Here is a 19,110-nt window from a genome sequence, read left to right as displayed (position 1 = left end):
AAACTGAACTTGTGACAATGCAGGTATGGTTTTCTGAAAAGATTCCTACAGCTCAGGTTTCCAGTCCCGATTGACTTTGTCGAAATTTGTTATGCTGGTTTAATAAGTTGGAGTAATAACAAGACATGTTACTTGTCAATAATGTATTTCTTTACTGGAATAGATATATGTTATTTAGGATACATATTTGAGATTCAGTTCACTATAAGTATACAGGAACCTTTTGATTCACTGAAATTTCAAATGTACCTTGATCTTTATAAGGATACCATTGCCATTGCTGCCCCCATAGATCCTACTGTTAACTGTAACTATCATAGTTAATGACTGGATGTGTGTTTAGTCCATCAGTCCAGCTATAAGAGCTATGTAATAGCTATCTGTCTATAATTGAGTTGAACATTACAAGCAGTCGTGATACAATGTCACACAATCAACAAAGTAACCGAGCCCTGCTACATTGCTTGTTTTTAAATGCTGTACCCAGCATCATAGCTAAACTGGTTGGAATTATCATGCAACTCTAGTTATCAGAAATGAGCAGGCCTCAGCAAATGATAACGGAGGGCCATTAACAGTTCTGTTGTCAAATAACGTCACAGCATAACAAGAGCTGAAGGCACATGAAGATCCAAGAGCATAAATCTTGTTCCATGATCTGTTGGGTCAACAGCCTGTTGTGAGCAATTTTAAGTAAACTTTCAATTAAACTTACGACACTGTTTGTCTTTTTTAAACCTAAATTCCATCCACTTTAGTTATAGCAGGGGAAATGTTGTTTTTCAGGTTGTTATCATTTGCAGATAGCAGTTGATGGAACACCTAAGGCTTCTACAAATGATGATGCCCTGCTTCACCCCTATATTATTCCAGCTATATTAATAATCATCAAGTCAGGACCAGAGAAACCCCGCAGTTGATATGAGCACTGATCAGCACAATTGGCCTACGATGACATGCATCCACCAAAAAAACAGGCCGGACCACATGATCTTGTTTGTCACCTCTTACGACAAACATGGGTTGCTGGAGACCATTCTAACGTGGATCTTCATGTGTCTTCAGCTCCTAAACCAGAATGGGCTGCTTGGGACTCAGAATTCTCTTTGGGTGAAAGCTGCCAAGTGAGTATGGGATACCGGGGAAGGGGCAATTATACAATTCTCATCCAATAAAAATGATCAAATCAGCTTGTTAATAAATAATTTAATCATGAACCAGTGTAGATAATTTCAGCTTCTGCATAAATTATATACTGTTTGCACAAACAGAAGCAAGTGCAACTTTTACTTATGTGACAAATCAGTACTACCATGATCATTCCAAAAGACACATCCCACCCTGTTGGTGAGTACATTCACAGCTGCGTCAGTGGTGTTTCAGCCAAGTGTGAGCCTGATCAGGGAGTATAAGGCTGCATAAAAAATATCAAATGTTTCTTCGGCACATTTTTTTTAAAAATGACAAGCGCAGTAGGACTTTTCTTTTAATTTTTGATGGAAAAAAGAGTGACAAGGGAGGAACACATTGTTATGTTTTTTTCTCTGAGAAATACAGCTTGCAACATGTAGCATTTGTAAATGAGTTCTGGATTCATTCTTATAGTGGGCAAAATGGATGATCGGACCGTGGCAATGAGAAAATTATTTTTTTCAAATGGCAATAAAATGTTGTTAAGCGCACAAATAAAAGTGATGCGCCGATGTCCTGAGAAACATTTCATGTTTTTATTTAGCCTACTCAAAACAGTCATACAAGGCTGGCTTTGTTTTGTTGTTGGTAGTGGTCTGTAAATAACTGAGTTTGTACCAGACAATCCAGTAATCAACAAGAGCATTGATCAATGCATTTAGGATATGAAGACATGTTTCAACCAAGCTAGCTAGCTTGACACTGGATCCTGCTACTTGCCTCTTATGACAAGCATGGGTTTACTGAAGACCAGTTCTAATCTGGATCTATAGGGGTTACAAGACCATGACATCTCACCACTTTGCTCAAACCCATGACAACAGGTACAAAGGTAACTGAGGAAACATGAGGTGCAAATATGAGACACAAAACCAAGACTACTGTATCCTGCAGAAGCAAAGAGTGGTAACTTTGCACAACTCAATATGGTGATGCAGACCACTCTGGCACAGGTTCCTCATGCATTAAGTTATTCTCTGATTACATAAGGCTAAATCACATTGCTCAAAAACTTGGTCAGACTTGTTTTGTCTATCTGTCTGGCATAAGTCTGCAACATGTAGGTAGCTGGACATATGCCACAGGAGGTCTCACATGTCTCACTGACTAGTCCCTGATCAATTCCCTAACTGAACCGTGGGTAAGGCAACCAGACTTTCAACCTCCACCCATAAAGTCTCTGCTTTCTCGTTTAGCATCACCTGAAACAAACGAAAACAAAAAGGATGTGTAGGTAATTATATTACATGATAACAAGATCCTTTTAATCAACTGATACACTTTACTTTACATGAGAGCATATCATATGTCATGCACATAGAGAGTCATACTGATTTCAACAGTGAAGATGTTGAAACCATATCAAGTACAGGAGATTTGTGACTACTTACCCCAGGTGGGGTACATACACAATGCAAAATACACAGTGATGCAAAACCCTGGACAAAGAGTTAGTCTCCTTCCATTTAAATAAATGTAACATCTTATACACATGCACACATATACAGCTTGCCCAAAGACAACCTGACTGTACCAAGGAAACTTCTAATCCAGCATCCTTAATTCATTTTCAACATGCACTTCCTAACATGTTTAGAGCAGTCTTTTCACAACTTTGTTTCTGAATTTCCAAATTAAAAATCTTAAAAAGTGCATAAATGAAAAACTGTTTTGTTAACTCTCATGCTCCATGTAGTCAAGTAAGATACGTAAAACGTTACATCCAAAACACCTTGACTCCATCCTCCTCCCCAACACTCTCAGAATACCTGGCCTCTCATAGCTAAGTAGGGAATATTCACCTTGGCTGAAGTCACAATCTGTCTGGCTGCTTTCCGTGGCATGTGTTCAATGTTCCTGACCAGCTGTTCTGGGTCAGCAGCAGCAACATCCTGCAGGGTCCGTAATCCACTGTGGTATAGCTGGCGAGCTCGTCCCTGGAATCAACAGTGATTATCTAGCTAGCGAGTGAGCAAGAATGGTTTTATGCCACTTTTAGCAATAGCTGGGGACACCAGAAAGGGGCTTCACAGACTGTACCCAAGTAGGTAATCAAACCGGGGGCATTGGCGTGGTGAGCGAATGCCTTATCCACAATGCTACCCCGTCGTCCTAGTGATGTTCTAGAATGGTGTATGTGACAAACCAAAGTACTACCTCCTACATTTGATGTTGGCCCTGTTGAAGAAGACAGGAGAGTAGGGAAATGGAGGATGGTTCAAACAGGACAGGAGAGATGTAGATGTGAGAGGCCATAGTGCAAGAGGAGAGGATAGTAGTGTAGCAATTGAGAAGTGAGGTGAGATAGATGAAAGACGATGCAAGAGGGCTGAGGATAGGAGAGATGTGGAATGAAAGGATGGGAAAGGACAGGAACGGAGAAGTGAGGAGAGAAGCAGAGTGAACCTTAGCATAGTTTTCCATGCACTTTCAGGAACATGACAGCATTTCTGCTAACATTGGAGGAAAGCTGCTGGTAAATGTACTAACTATCTATATGAAACACATAAGCATGTGTTTGGTAATGTCCAGCCAAGTATGACAATCATGGTAAATAAAAAACAGAACCTACAGTGACAATGTGTGACTACTTTACTTAAAACCAGAGCACAGGCAAGGAAAAAAACAGACTATAACCAGATTCTGGTATTCAAATCGATAAGCAGATGATCTAGACAAGAATAGGGACACAAAGCCTAACTGTGACATTTAAGGTACTGAAGTGTGGGTGTTGATGGGGCATTGTTACCAGTTTGACTCCTGGAATCTCCAGCAGTGCGATCAGCTCCATGGAGACACAGTAGGACAGACGCTTCACAAAGTTGCCCAGCAGGTCCTGGAACGCCCAGAACTCATCAAGCTCCTGCAAGAACAAACTGCTGATTACCCTTCTCTACACAAAGTGAGTGAGTGTGATTTACAAAGCTTCTTTTTAATATTCCAGCAAGATCATGGCGAGGGACACCAGAAATGTACCCATGTGGGGAATTTAACCCATGTCTTTGGCATAACAAGTGAATGCTTTAACCACTAGTCTACCCCACTGCCTTCTCTGCACTGAGGAAGTGAGTGCAATATAAAGCTGCAATCAGGAGTATTTCAACATCACAGCAAATAGACAAACTATTGACTGAATCAAGACCAACATTCAATGATGACACACCAACAGTGAGACAGATGTTGGTGATTTCTGATCCACTCATTAAAATCACATCTTCTGCTCTCATAGAAAACCTATCAACTGGGGAAGTTTCTTGTCAGCTGGTGATCACTGAGAATTCATAATTGACCGTGCTTGGATGAGAAGAATAAAGATAGCATATCTGATTTTTACATGTCAAGTTCTGAATGTTCATAATAAAAAGCATTCTCACATTGTTGTGGTTACCTTGTGCATCATCTTGACTCCTAGTAAAAGCTCTGATTATGACAATGCTGGCTAGTGATCTGATCCCTGGCCTGATGTCTGCACAGGTACTCAGAGATTCAAGGAACAATTGACACATGAGAGATGATTACATGAACCCCTACACACCTGGCAGAAATGGAAAACACAGGAAGCAAAGCTGGCCGCAGAGGACAGGAGGTTCTGGACAAAACCACGGTTGACCTGGAAACGCTGGGCAACCTGCCACACTGTCTTTTGCTGCCACAGCTCATTCAGCATCAGAGTCAGGTAGAAGCGGCTGATGACAAACTCATTCACCTTCTGTAACAATGGAGATGTTGTCCTGTTTGACAAAAAAACTGTTTTGCTTTTTAGTCTGAAATGTTCAAGACCTCTGCTTTGTAAGTAATCAAATTTGGACCAGACACACGGGTTGATCCCCAACCCATGTATTAAGCATACAATGACGTCCAAGCCACAACTTCATGTAGTTTCCATTCAGTCGCCCAAATGCCTGTTACATGTTGATAGAGTTACCTGTCTACAACTCTGACCAGAGGCTTTCTTGGCGATGTAGCTTTCAGAGACGCCGATCAGGGAGGCCACACGCATCTCCATGGCATTCAAAGTGTTCATCTAGAGAGGAACACAAAAGAAATAAATTCATGCAACATTCAGGTTAATAAGATTCCTAAGATTATTCCAAATTAGTTTCTTGTTGTCTTAGATTTCTCAGTCAATACGTGACTAGGCAGATTACGCAAGATTGGTGTCAAGGTTGATTTGAGTCTAAGTTGATTTGAGCCTAACTTCTCACTGACATTCTCATTTTCAACAAACTGTTTCGGAGTTCTATTTCTGTGTAGTCAATCTATAGTGCAATCAAATTCATGTATTGATCACCTTCCAGATTTGGGCCAAGATTCAGAGCCAGGGATATTTTCTCCCTTGGACTCCAACAGATTACTTTATTACAACAAAAGCACATTCCAGACTTCACCTGTTCAAAGTAGACCATCCATGGTATGTGTAGGTCACGTGCCATGTCATACGGTGTGACAAGGTACAGGAGATGAAGGTAGGAGGCCAGGACCAAGGACTCCTCCGCCCTCTTCAAGTCGTCATACAGAAGCCGGCTGTTGTCAGTATCAATAGACCCTGTCAAGGAAACAGTTTGTCACAATTAGATCACTGCCTGCAATTGTTGCCCTCAAGCATTAATATCTTCAACAAGTTAATAGGCAAGGCATCTGAAACAGTTTCAACAACACTTGACGTAAAAGCTCTCTTCACAAACATTCCTTGAAATTCACCTTTAAATGTTGCCCTACCAAGGGCCGTGACTTCTAGATGGACATTTGGACTGTTGGATAAATCTGCATCAAGAGTAGTTCCATCTTCTTTGGCAACTGTTCCCATGGCAACATGGTTATTATGACAAGTTTTGACAGATTTGTCTGCCCCTGCCGCAGACCCATTTATGGACTGCTGGGATCTTGGGCTAGGTTGAGAGAATATTTTCGACTTGTCGAAGTCTTTACATTGATCATGAATCAATTTCTGAGAGCCATTCTGGAAAAACAAAAAAATTATCATTGAGAGTAAATAATAAATAGAAAGAAGTAAAGCAAGAAAATGTTTGTTAACATTGCAATCAGAAGTATAGACAAGTGATAGGAAATATAATCCAAGTTTCACTACCACTGGAGGTGACATTGCATAGATCACTGATCAAAATGATGAAACTGAATGAAAATATCTACAAATACAAATACACTACAAACATATAAGTATGGCATACAGGTGAGGAGACTCACCTGTGATTAGTCAGCTGTGTAGGTGAGTTGAATCAGCTGTATATGTGAGTCCACCCACCTGTGATGGGTCAGGTGTATTCCTGGCCTCCTGTACTAGCTTCAGCTTCAGCAGCTGGTTGAGGGATGCCCTGGTCACAGCTTCCACATCACAGCCCAGGTCAGCTGCTTGCACTGACAGTAATGTGTGCTTCATGAACCTTAGAATCTCATCAGTTGATTTCAAAATCTGAAATAGAAGTGACATGACATCAGCAGTCAAAAAGTATTGTTCTTACCATATTAATCAACGATTTATCTTACTGAATTGACTACTCTGGAATCACAATCCAGTACATATGCAAATAATGCGATGCCTACCTGGTAAAAAACATTTGCATAATGTTGTAAACAAAACTGAGATTTTCATATGTGTGACTTCATACTTATCTAGGCTGCAGATCTTTTGTCACTGTCAGGTATATAAAAGGCAGTTCACCCAGAATAATTTTAAGGTTGATATTTTGTCCTAAAGGGATTAAGGCTTACATTATTATTGGGTCACAATGTTAAGTGTTTTGAATAATAATTATGATGGGTCACATTTCGTATAACAGATGGTCAGCATTTTTTAAGATTTTGGCAGCAGGCTCTCCGGAAATTATATGCCCATCACTTTCTGGTGGTTTACTTCCGGGAGATTATTCTAGAGCTTACCACGTTAGTGGCGATGGTCGTATGTGCTTGAACTTTCGGGAAATGACTGAAGATATGTATATGAAGGCTAGTTGCCGTGTTGGGAACACAGACAGACATTACTGGAGTAACATCATCGTCAATCACTGCCAACGCATGTATCTTCACAGCTGCCGTTAGACCGCTCGCTGTGTTACATTCTGCATAATTTCTCTCTCGCACTAAGACTTTGGTGAGTTTGGGATATTATATCTTGTGACCCATTCATTGCCTTAGATTTTGTCTCATTTGTATTGTATTTGAAATCGGTATTGTGAAATTGACTTGTGACTTTGTATAACTTGCTCTCTCTTTGCTAAGTAGTACAATATTTGAATGTTTTAGACATGTCTTTGTTCTGTTTTGCTGGTTCTCAGGGGGATTTCTTAAACCTTTTGTCACAGCAAATTCTTAACTGTAACATCATAATGAATGATACTTACGATAGAAATATGAACATGGTTAATAAACTTTGCTCAGTATTGCTGCACACTGTAGTAACTAGGGGGATTTCATATCCAACTTCTAGAGTCAGCTACAAGGCTTCTTAACCCATTAAGAAAGACTACAGGTCTGTCATATATAATGGGTGATTTATATGGGTGATAGAGTAAATAAGTGGTACATAATTGGAAGAGGCCAGTAGGGAACAAAAACAACAAAGAGCACTAGTGACGAAGCCAATGACGAGTGGGATTAATGTGTTTGTTGTTTTAGTTCCCAACTTGCCTTTTCCAATTATGTACCACATGTTTATTCTATCACATGCTGTTGTTAATGCTAATCAGCTATTTCTCACAACATACCATGCATATAAGCTTCTCATTATTTGGTTGTATTCACATTAAGCTTGAAAACGATGTCAGAATTTACATCGAAACATCGCTCAACGTTATAAAGAAGAAGTTGTAATCAATAAAGCTGTATGTTTCATATTTGACTCCCCACCTTAAAGAATGCCCATTAAACATGCAGAGGTTCTTCCATGCATTTTTTTTAAGGTTTTCGAGCTATCAATTCATTTGTATCATTTCCCCCAAATCTGAGTTGCACTGTGAACAAAACTTTTGCGGCTGTGACCACTACCTTTGCTGACACTGACAAACTTGGTTCTAACAGCAGCTTGACTGATTGGCCACTGTGAGAATGCAGAGTCAGCAAAGGGAGGTAATAAAATCATTGGTCCAACCCATAGATGCATCCAGAATATAGTGGAGACTCATCAGAACATACACCCTAGAGATAATGAGAATGATAGCCACCCCACTAGAGAGTAAATCTTATACGCTTTTTACTACTGTTAATCCCATTGAGTGAATGAGTCAAGCAGCCAGAAGTATGAAGGTTTATGGACATTGTTTACTCAATTTGGCTTGGGTACTGTAGGTTACTCACAGTAAACTCTTCAATGCTGTATTTACAACAATTACCTTGAGTCCAATAGAGGAGAGAAGCAGACTTCGGATGCCCTTCCCTTCGTCATACATGAGGCTGCTGTGGCAGGGCTCCTGAGTTGTGGCCAGCAGTTCCCGCACCTGGCCAAACACATACAAGGATAGGGAGTTGTTAATGAATATAAACCAGATGTGTGTTTCTCCCTATATATCAGGTCATGTCTTGTTTTTCCAGAATAACCGCATTTGAGGTTTTTGTTTCGCAAGTAAGACCTCTCCCTTAGCTTAAGTCTAAAGTGCAAATTTTTTCCCAAGCAAGATTGCAACTGCAACTCACAGATTTGTAGGCAGACACTTACACATGGCCACTGTGCCAAAGAAAGTAGTAGGGTTGAGGAGAACCGAGGAGAAGTATTTTCTCCGATACATAACCGCTCAAGCAGTTAATAAGGAACAGATTGGAATGCAGGAAGCATAGTGGATCAGCCTAGGAACAAACATGACCTAAGATCTGCTAAATGATACATTTGAGTCATATGAAAGTTCAGTCTGAAGTGCTTTACTTCAAGCATGTGGGATTTCTGCCATTTGCAATCACGATGAGGACATAGCTGGATTACCTTGGGAGCGTCCGCCTTCTTTGTGATGAGAATACTCTCCCCTGAGTCATCAATACCTGCCCGCCCCGCCCGGCCAGTCATCTGTTTATACTGACTGTGGTTGATGAAACCACTGCCCACATACGGACTCCGAAGGATCACTCTGAAACAGTGCAAGGATTGATAAGCACTTATAAAAGAAAATATTGAAAAGCAGATGTCTGACACCAAGGAACAGTAAGGATGGACGAATAGGGTGACATCATACACTGTAACATTAAACCAGTGGTTGATAGTATAAACACTTATCTGTCACAAATGAACTGTGACTTCATTTGTTGTTACTCTGTCTCTCTTCCAAATATGGTCAGTGAACTGAATCAGTCTATTCCTGGATCTTCATGCATATTGCCAGAACAAGCATAACAGAACAATAAATATCATGGCCCTTTATTGAGGTGACTGTCATTTCACTGCATGGCAATAAGCACAATCGATGAATCAGAGAGGAACTGGCATAAATGCTTATTGGTAGTTTAGCATTATTGCAATGTCAGTAACATTAAATATCTCTTCATTTTTGCAAAATAACACCTAAATTATCCCAAATGAATTTCTTCATGAATTTATCTCCCATAGTAATTAGTTTAGGATGTCACATAAATCCCAATGTCAGTGCTGGTGCATCCTAGGTGTCTCACCTCTTGGCGGGGAGGTTGACCCCAGCAGCAAGGGTGGAGGTGCAGGTGAGAAGACAGAGAGTCCCCTCGGAGTAGGCATCTTCCACAAGTCTCCGCTCATCCATGGTCAGGCCACTGTGGTGGTAGGCAATACCCAGGTGGACAGTGTATTCCAGGACGGGGCAGATCTGACCGTTGCCGTCTCGGTACAGCTCACGGAGCAGCTGCTTCCTCTCTGTGCGTTTTACTGTGGTCAGGTGTCTGTGTCATAAAACATGGGGAATTATCTAAGTCAGGTGTCTGTGTCATAAAACATGGGGAATTATCTCAGTCAGGTGTCTGGTCAGAAAACATCAAGAATTATCTCATAAAAATCTGTTCCTTTACTCAAAAATAAATAATTCTGTCAATGTGCAAATGATGTTTTGTTTGTTGTTGGAACATGAATATTAGCCAACGATGATTTTGGTTTGGTATCTCTTCAACACCATTATTTAAATGTTAAGCTATTCTGACACATAAGGTGAGATTTGTAAACAAGAAAGGTGTATAGATGTATAACACATTTTTAATACAGACACTGAATCATTCAGATGAATAACAAATAATGTAAGACACAATCATATCCAAACCAACATCAAAGACCTCGGTGTTAGCATGGATAGTATGGTTTAATGCTCAACAAGATTTACCCGCGAAGGTCCTGGGTAGAATAGGCCTTAAGCAACCCATGTGTGCCATGAAATGCAACTATGCTTGCAATAAAAGGTGACCAATGTAATCAAGTGGTCAGACTCGCTGACTTGGTTGACACATGTCATCAGTTCCCAATTACGCAGATAGATGTTCCTGTTGTTGATCACAGGGTTGTATGGTCCAGACCTGATTATTTACAGACCCCTGCCATATAGCTGGAATACTGTTGAGTGCAGCATAAAACTAAACTCACACACTCACTTAATGGGATTTAGTGGGATGGCATGCCAGTTTGATGTGGGTGTAAAGTGTAAAGTGTTGCAGATTGAGGTGTTCATTAATAAAATTAACCCACAAGCATGGTTATAACGCTGGTAAACTAAAGAATGTAAACAGCAAAGTTGACTTTGGAAGCGAGGTATAGAGGGATTCACCTACTCACAGAGATCTGCAGTGAAAGTCTAGACCTCCTGCTTCCTTACATTAGGAAACACCTACCTGTGATGTTTGATCATCAGTTTAGCCAGCATCATGGCCACATTCTCACAGTTCTTCTTGGTGGGGCAAAATACAAGGCAAGAGTTATTGGGAACCACCTCCATTACCAGCCCCAAGAGATGGTCAGGGTCCTGCTTTCTTAAGTCATCACTGTACTGAAATAATGGACATTGTACTGAACTAGTAGACGCTTTACTTAAATTAAGAAATACAGTTCGCTCTAACACCATGTATACTGCAATAAAGCACACTTTCGCTCTGAACTATTACAGTTTAGCATGAGGACGCTTGCTAAATAACTGGCTAAAAAACAATGACAGTAGGATAGAATGACACAACCACAATTCAAATTAGTATCCTGTTGGCAGTAGTGTTGGGGGCTATCTCACCCACATCCCTACTGGGTGACAACTTACTGGGAACATGGTGACTCGATCATGCTTGAGGATGTCCTGACCCCTCAGGGCCACTTCACCAGTGTCCACCATGAACACGCTGTCCTCCATCTTCACATACTCTGTCAGCTTCACCTGGTAGAAATCATAGATGAATCCCTTTCAATGTAATCCTGTGTTCTCTATATGCAAAGGTGATATTTCACAATTTCATATTGTATTTCTCTCAATAAAAAGCCTGATTGGAAAGAAACACCAAACCAAACTAACTTAAACGTGTAAGCAGATGATTAAACATTTGAATATGTCAAGGGGACCACTTTAACTACCTAAATGTACAACAACACGGTTGATATACTTGCTCATTGGTCAGGACCCAATATAACCATAAGGAGCATAAATGCTCAGATTAGCTTCCCTTCCTTACATGGAGAAAACAAACTTTAGTCAACAAACAACAGTCAGCCTACCCTTTTATCTAACAAAATGTGATTGGTCCAAAGAAAGCTTTCAGTGACCAAGTCATTTTGTTGAATTTGCTGACCATTCTGACTTTAACTGTTTGTCTCATTCACATGGCAGTGATAAAAATTGAATCAACTGGGACCACCGAGTTATGCTTTGTAAAATTTACTTTTGCATATGTTTAAGCTTACCTCACAGTTTCCTATTTTTTAACACAGGACTGGTTACATGTTCACAGGGCCAGCAACATTTTCAGTTATCAGCCCGGTGGACTACCTGTTTTTTTTCAGGAGTTTCAAAATCTGATGTTGGTTTTGTATACCCATATCATGGTAATTTGATTGCATGCATCAGTGTGCAAAGTAGTTTCCTCATTTGGCTAACCAGTGACGCAAACTATGCCTGATAGTTACTAGCCTACTAAATAATTCACTAGCCTGAAATCTGAATACAGCAACTAAGAAAAGGATTACAAAAATAGATGAGAACAAGACATTGTCGGTATGACAGGGTTTCATCATTAAGATGCTAGTATGATGAGCAATTTTATCAGGCCATAACCCTGCACGATTTACATGTGTATCATAACCGAACAAGTCAGAGAGGGTGATATATTTAACAAAATGATCCCATGAAAATGGCTTGTCCAGCCAATGACTGTGGAGATTTACTGTCTGACTCACTGGTTGGCATGCATGTTGACTGTACATGCCTATACTCACTGGTCGGAAGTTGTTGGAGTAGACCTCTGCCTGCAGAAATGTCTGAATGTCTCGGATGTTGTTCAGAGTTGCACTCATGCCGATGATCTGTGTCCCTGAAAACAAACACACACAGATTCCACAAGTCACAATCAATGATTAATAATTTCCATACATGCACAGGTCAGTTTACAGACATAGAAATCAGTGGATGTTGCCATCCACTTCTTGAGTGCAAAAATTCACCTTGGAGAAAAGAAATATAAACTACAATACACTTTAAACTCTTCTCTTTAACACTAATCAACTTCAGTGGCCCTACTCACCACTGCAGTGCAGCAACCTGAGTAATGCTGCCTCCAGTATGGCCCCTCAACTCCCTCCCTCTCCTATCATGTGCCGCTGGTCCTACTTACCCACACAGTGCAGCAATTTGAGTAATGATGCCTCAAGTATGGCCCCTTGGCTCCCTTCCTCTCCTTTCAAATGCAGCTGGTCCTACTTACCCCCACAGTGCAGCAACTTGAGTAATGATGCCTCAAGTATGGCCCCTCGGCTCCCTCCCTCTCCTATTAAATGCAGCTGGTCCTACTTAGCCCCACAGTGCAGCAACTTGAGTAATGCTGCCTCAAGTATGGCCCCTTGGCTCCCTCCCTCTCCTATTAAATGCAGCTGGTCCTACTTACCCCCACAGTGCAGCAACTTGAGTAATGCTGCCTCAAGTATGGCCCCTCGGCTCCCTCCCTCTCCTATCATGTGCAGCTGAAACAAATCACATCTTCAGAATTATGTCCCTCTTTAATACCTCATGCATTGTATACTATGGCAGTTATGATCCATGTGCCCATTTGTGTATTCCATATCCCATCAATAACAGTGCTCACCTCATCCACAACTACAAGGCCCAAGGAATCGAGGTAGTGAGTCTCTATCATGCTGTTCACTAGAGAGTGGGCTTTCTCTAATGTAGCTATGTAGAGAGTCTGCTTGCGGCGCCGCTTGATAGGAGGGAACCTTCCCTTGCTGCCTGCATACTCCTCAACAAGGAAGTCCAGTTCGAGGGCAAACTGACACAGGTTCCGCACCTAGTAACCATGGTAACAATACAACAAATTCTATGACATCTCAGTCTCACATCGTTAATGTTGAAGTTCATTCTGTTACTCATTGGACATGGCCTTCAGGACAGATGATGACCACAGATGGGACTCAAAAAATACTAACATATGTACTTCACAAAACAAACTGTCATCCTAAATATAACATTACATCTGACCACTTTCTACAAGGCATTGTGTCTCCACAAATTAATTGTTTACAACTGTTATATTTCTAAAGTCATTAACCATTAAAGATAAAACAAAAGCTCTGGTAAATAAATTCATACACAGCATATCCACTAGTTACAACAAGTGTTGTATATTTGTATATATAGAAGGAATCTCACCCAAGTGTCTACTGATATCAATTACATCAATACTTGTTGATACAATGATATCAGGAGACAGAACTGTGAGATTCTACTTATCATCAAAACTCATTCTTCATTAGTTTTCAATGAAAAATGTACATCTCTGAACAGGGTACTGCCATTTGACTGGTGCAGTGATGTCTAATCATTGTGATGTTACAGCATGTCAGGGCATTGTACAGTGTGTTCTGTCAAAAGAACATCTCCTGTGGGACAGTTTTGGATGATAAATACCTTTTCCTGCACGATGGAGACATAAGGCAAGATGAGGATGGCATCTTTCTTCTTACACAGCAGCTCACGAAGGATGAGGATCTCAGCAACTAAAGTCTTGCCTCCACTGGTGGGGAGGGAGTAAATCAGATTCCTACCCTGCCGTACAGCTGGGAGTCGGAGACATTCATCCTGCCAGTCTGCCCACACCAACATCAACAACAGTGAGAAGAGTGTTAGAAGAGGACTACTCATGTCTTTGATGTTTTTAGCTGTTGTTTGGGGTCTCCACCCCTCTATACACATGGACAAAACTTCTACGCGCAAAATCCTGGTAGGTAGATGGAGAAGGAAAATAGGACATGGAAAATGTTAGAATATTTGGTTCTGCAGAAAATTGAGAAATCTGGATGATTCTATGGATACACCACTTCTAAATTCTGGGCAGCCAAAGTTTCTACATAGGTTCTAATGCTGTTGTCAAGCAAATGGTGGTTGAGTGACATCTGAACCTAAGATGACGTGTTGTCTTTATTCTCCATCTCCTAAAATTCAAGAATGCCAAAGACATCTACAGACAGTTTTCTGTAAATGTTGTCATATATTTTAATTTACTCATGGCATAAAGAGTTTAACAAATTGTGGATTTGTATGCAGTTTTTTATGGTGGGACAATGTGTATGTGTAAGTATGTTTTACGCTGCTTTTATTAATATACCAGCAGTATTACGGAGACACCAAAAATGGTTTAAGAGGTGACTAAGTAAGTTGCATTAAATTATGGTACTTTCTACTCTTTAATACAGTCATTCCATTTAATTTAATCCCTTTGAACTGTTTTAAGCTTATCTGGCCTATGCAGCAAGTGTTGTTTTTAGGAAAACATCACTGATCGCATACTTGCGGAAGTACTCCACTGAATGGTGTTCAAGATTAGCGGCAAACTTTAATATGTGATTGGATTTACTTCAGATAAAACTTTCAGATGCAAGTAAGCTTTGAAACTGTCAAACTAAACTATTTTTGGAGAATTAGGCAAGTCGCAAAAATATCATGACGCAAAAATTTCGTGATTTACAGTATTTATTGACTGATCCACTCACCATAGAACTTTGTGATCCCTCTGTGAGCCTCCAGCAACTTCTGTACCTTGGATGGAAGGCCATAGAATGGCCCTATATCCACATCTGTACCCTGCTTCTGTATCACTAGCGCCTCCATCTGAGCCTGCTCCAAAACTGTCTCACGGAGCAGATCCACAGTGTGATTCACTCCAGACGGAGCCATGGAGTTGCGCTTCATCTTCTGCTTCAGTCTATCCTTCAAGGATAGATGCTTCGTTACTCCCTGTTCTGCATCTCCCTTCCCTTCACTCTCAGCTGGCCAGACTTTGGAGGTTCCTCCATCATCTGGAAGACTTCCATTTTGTTTGCTTGTTGCCTTAACAACGACACTGTCAATTCCACACCTCACAGATTCAACTGCATCTGATGTTTTTGACGCTGGATGAATACTTGACTCAGATTTCTCCAACTTTCCAACTGATGCCGCTTTTTTACCTGGTATCTGTCAAAAACAATTCCAGTTAATATTCACACATGTACTGTCTGTTCTTTAGGCTTTGCTTCCTAATGATTTTTGTTGACATCCTTTCTCGAAACATTGTTGCTTGAGGTGTCTTCAGAGTCTGTCTAAAGACTGATCTGGCAATTATGGTAACAGTTCGAATTAAAACCTCTTTGTCTACCAGCCCAAATTGCTCTTAGCATTATTTTAACTACAGTTTTGTGTTCAGGTATGGCATTTTGTCTTACTTGACCAAACAGGCTTTCGGCTTGTGGCCAGTGGTGTAGGCTGTGGTAGGTTTAAGGATATGCATAGTCAAACTGTTAACACTAAATCAAAGCATATAGGCAAGACGGGACACACACTGCTCAGCAGCAAGACATCTATACAGCATCTATTGTGAATCCATGATCAACATAAAGACTGCTTTAACAACAATATTTCAGTTTTTTATCACAATGATCACTAGATGTGCCAGGCAAATCACCAAGGAAACCCTCAAGTGAAGCATTCCCTGATTCTTTGTTTACTGTTCTATGTCTCCAGGGACATCATATTTGTCAACCCTGTCCCTCAGCCAAACATCCCATAGAAATAACAGCAAAAGAAATAACATCAAACATTCCAGATCGTTATGACAGCAACACTGCAATACACAGCAATACAGGTTTCTGGCATTCATCATGTTCATTTGGTTAAATTTCATGATAACAAACAACTCACAACTTCTTTGAGTGGCATTTTAGAAGTTGGGGAGTACAAGAATGACAAACTTTATGGATAACAACTTCTTTATTGCGATAGTGCGATCTTTCAGTACAGATTCTTGCACCGTTGTCAAGTAGGAACGAAACATACATTAGTGGCAAAGTATATATATTGGGGCTAATAAAGACAAGATAACAAGGTAATTAACACAATAGGGTGGGGACTGAGGTGATGAAGCCAGTGGGTAGACAATGTGAGATACTATCGTAATAAAGAAGTTGTTATCCATAAAGTTTGTCAATCTTAAACAACTCACATTTGAATGACTCTTCTGTGGATATGATGAGTGATTGTCACTGCAGAATGAGTTAATAAACCAGTCCTCTTCAGTATTGAAAGAGTCATGCATTGTGTGTGTCATGGCTTTCTCGTGATGCTTCTTGGCACTGCTAACAATATCACTGGTGTCTAGAAGAGATGAAGCACTCCTTTTCCTTGAACGAGCAACCCTTCTAGTTGGACCAGCTTCATCACTCTCCATCTGAAGCCAAAACTGTACCTCATAATCATGGCAATAGAATACATGCTGTTGAAGAAAGTTGAGTTTATGTTATCTTGTCATCTGTTAATGCTTTAACTGTTTCCAAACCACAGATTAGGTCTATGATTGCCCCGTACAAAGATATGTAAATGTGCACCATTTAATCTACAACACATTTACCATCTCCAATTGGCAACAAATCATAAATACATCCATGTACACTGGATTTCATTATATGTTCTCACTTTGCCTCTTTCACTATAATTCTTTTGGAAAGACACTACGGGCAGATAGTAAATGATTGAAATAAATGTGTTACTGAAATTTGGGTTATGTTATTTAGTCACGACATGTCTTTTCCTAAATGAGTGATGTAATATTTGACAAAGGTGCAAGAGTTGAGTTGGCTGATCAATTTCAGATGAATATCTCCACATGTTATAGAAAACAGTAAAACAGGTAAGCATTTTGTGTGTGCTATAATGGGATTTAGTGAATCCATGGACCAAGTAGAAACCCATTTCACAGCAAACTCATTTAGTGTGAACATATTCTTTAATCTGGTTCTAAAAATTAAATTCAAATCCTATGATAAAAAATAAAAATCTTACCAAATATTTATCATTGAATTTGAAGCAGCATATTGCACAACATGCAAGACAGAAGTGAGAAAGAGACTACATGCACTTCCATGTAATTCTTCATAAAATAGCACAGTATGTAATCAACTCAGGTGCAATTATAGAAATTGTCCTCCACCTGTAATTAGGCATGCAAATAGTTAAATGAACTTTATCTTTAAAATACAGTGGATAATCTGGCACTCATTGTGACTGAGGAAATAATCCACTACAGGCAATGTGGCAGATTGCAGAGCTCACGGAAAGGACTTTAATTTTATGCCGGTGTTGACAACTTGCTGGATTAGGCAGATGCCAGTTTTTACAGCTTCCTCTGTATGCTTATATTGTAAGAGTTTTGTTTAAAGATTTCACAAATGTATCAATGTTCTAAATTTATTTATTTATTTTCAATAGCATGATTACATATGTTTACACTACCAACTCTGGCAAGCAAGATACAACCCAGTGTACTTATGACATCAACAGTCCAACTTTGCTTTTTGTGGTCTTTGGTCAAGGTTAGGGTGGTTGAAAATATATTCAATAGTTCCTAAATTAATATTTAAGTCTAAGTATTTCCAAATACTATTTCTTTGACATGTTCACCACAATTGCAATGTGTAGCAGTTCTCCAGTCTTTCAAATCACTTTATTTATGAATTCATTAATTGTATTATCACACAAACTTCTAAATGGCTTTGAAGAATCTTAAAGGGGCACTGACTCGCTAAGTTTGGCCGTATCAGTTCACCTTCAAAGACAAACATAAAAGGTGAAGATTACAGAATATCGGATAGCTTCTGTCATCTTTTTTAAGGTTAGGGTAAGGTTTAGGGTTAGCGTTTGGGTTAGTGTGAGGTGAAAGTAATCAGTATGACTGGTAGGTATAAGGTATTCTGTGTGTGTACCATATGAAAAATGAAATAAAAAGTTAGATAGACATGACAAGACATTAACTTACAAGAATAATCCTTATGCAAATTGTTCATACGCGTTCTTACACTGTAGCATACATAGTAATGATGCGGGGGTTAAATTGTACGTTGAATGACTGAAGTCTAAACTTCATGTTCGAATGGACGAACGGATACTGGATGTTTGAGTCAAAGACCAAGTCAAATGTTGAAACAGGTTTTCTTCCGTTCTTCTCAATGAATCGATCAAGGGCTATTTATGGGTGTCCTATTTATTTTTGATGATAATGCAATGGTTTCCAGTTCCTACAGTTAAGTGCTTATTGAAACATACTGATAACCCCGATGTGAAATCTTCGAAATTACCACCGTTTCATAAAGGGAGATAACTGCACACAAAAATACATCGCTCACATCAACGAAAATGCATAACTAGCCTAAACGCTTTAAAGCAGGGAGAAGATAAGCTGTGAATTAAATATGTTACAGGAATATTCCTCCTAATATTTGACAAAACGTCTTAATGCTGATCTATAAGG

At 39.9% G+C, this 19,110-nt stretch overlaps 1 protein-coding gene across 2 annotated transcripts; it reads right to left on the bottom strand.

Annotated features, from left to right (window-relative positions):
- Window positions 1–1,191: 1,191 nt before the first annotated feature.
- On the bottom strand, window positions 1,192–18,983 carry LOC137265267 (helicase POLQ-like). Of its 2 annotated transcripts, none has more exons than XM_067800622.1 (20): window positions 18,619–18,983; window positions 16,810–17,034; window positions 15,323–15,785; window positions 14,241–14,419; window positions 13,420–13,620; window positions 13,222–13,297; window positions 12,557–12,651; window positions 11,391–11,504; window positions 10,975–11,129; window positions 9,802–10,041; window positions 9,122–9,263; window positions 8,538–8,642; window positions 6,455–6,622; window positions 5,893–6,151; window positions 5,580–5,737; window positions 5,117–5,215; window positions 4,727–4,900; window positions 3,941–4,054; window positions 2,994–3,128; window positions 1,192–2,393 (listed from the first exon to the last, which is right to left on the bottom strand). In XM_067800622.1, exons 2-20 carry the CDS (start codon window positions 17,032–17,034, stop codon window positions 2,310–2,312), a joined length of 3,186 nt encoding a protein of 1,061 aa, XP_067656723.1. In that variant the 5' UTR covers window positions 18,619–18,983; the 3' UTR covers window positions 1,192–2,309. The 2 variants fall into 2 exon arrangements, with proteins under 2 accessions (XP_067656723.1, XP_067656722.1); XM_067800621.1 differs by having other exon boundaries at window positions 18,906–18,976.
- Window positions 18,984–19,110: the final 127 nt, after the last annotated feature.

The sequence above is a fragment of the Haliotis asinina genome, chromosome 15, assembly GCF_037392515.1.
Source record: "Haliotis asinina isolate JCU_RB_2024 chromosome 15, JCU_Hal_asi_v2, whole genome shotgun sequence".
NCBI classification, from domain to species: Eukaryota; Metazoa; Mollusca; class Gastropoda; order Lepetellida; family Haliotidae; genus Haliotis; species Haliotis asinina.
Note: the sequence above shows the minus strand (reverse complement) of the source record. Positions and strands in the feature narration are given on the sequence as shown.

Excerpts from the sequence above, each read along its gene's own strand:
- LOC137265267 (XM_067800622.1), bottom strand. The coding sequence starts at position 17,034 with ATGGAGAGTGATGAAGCTGGTCCAACTAGAAGGGTTGCTCGTTCAAGG. Across the intron at positions 14,420-15,322 it reads AGGGATCACAAAGTTCTATG|ACTGGCAGGATGAATGTCTC; the intron begins GTGAGTGGATCA and ends TGGTGTGGGCAG. Across the intron at positions 5,216-5,579 it reads GGATGGTCTACTTTGAACAG|ATGAACACTTTGAATGCCAT; the intron begins GTGAAGTCTGGA and ends GTTCCTCTCTAG.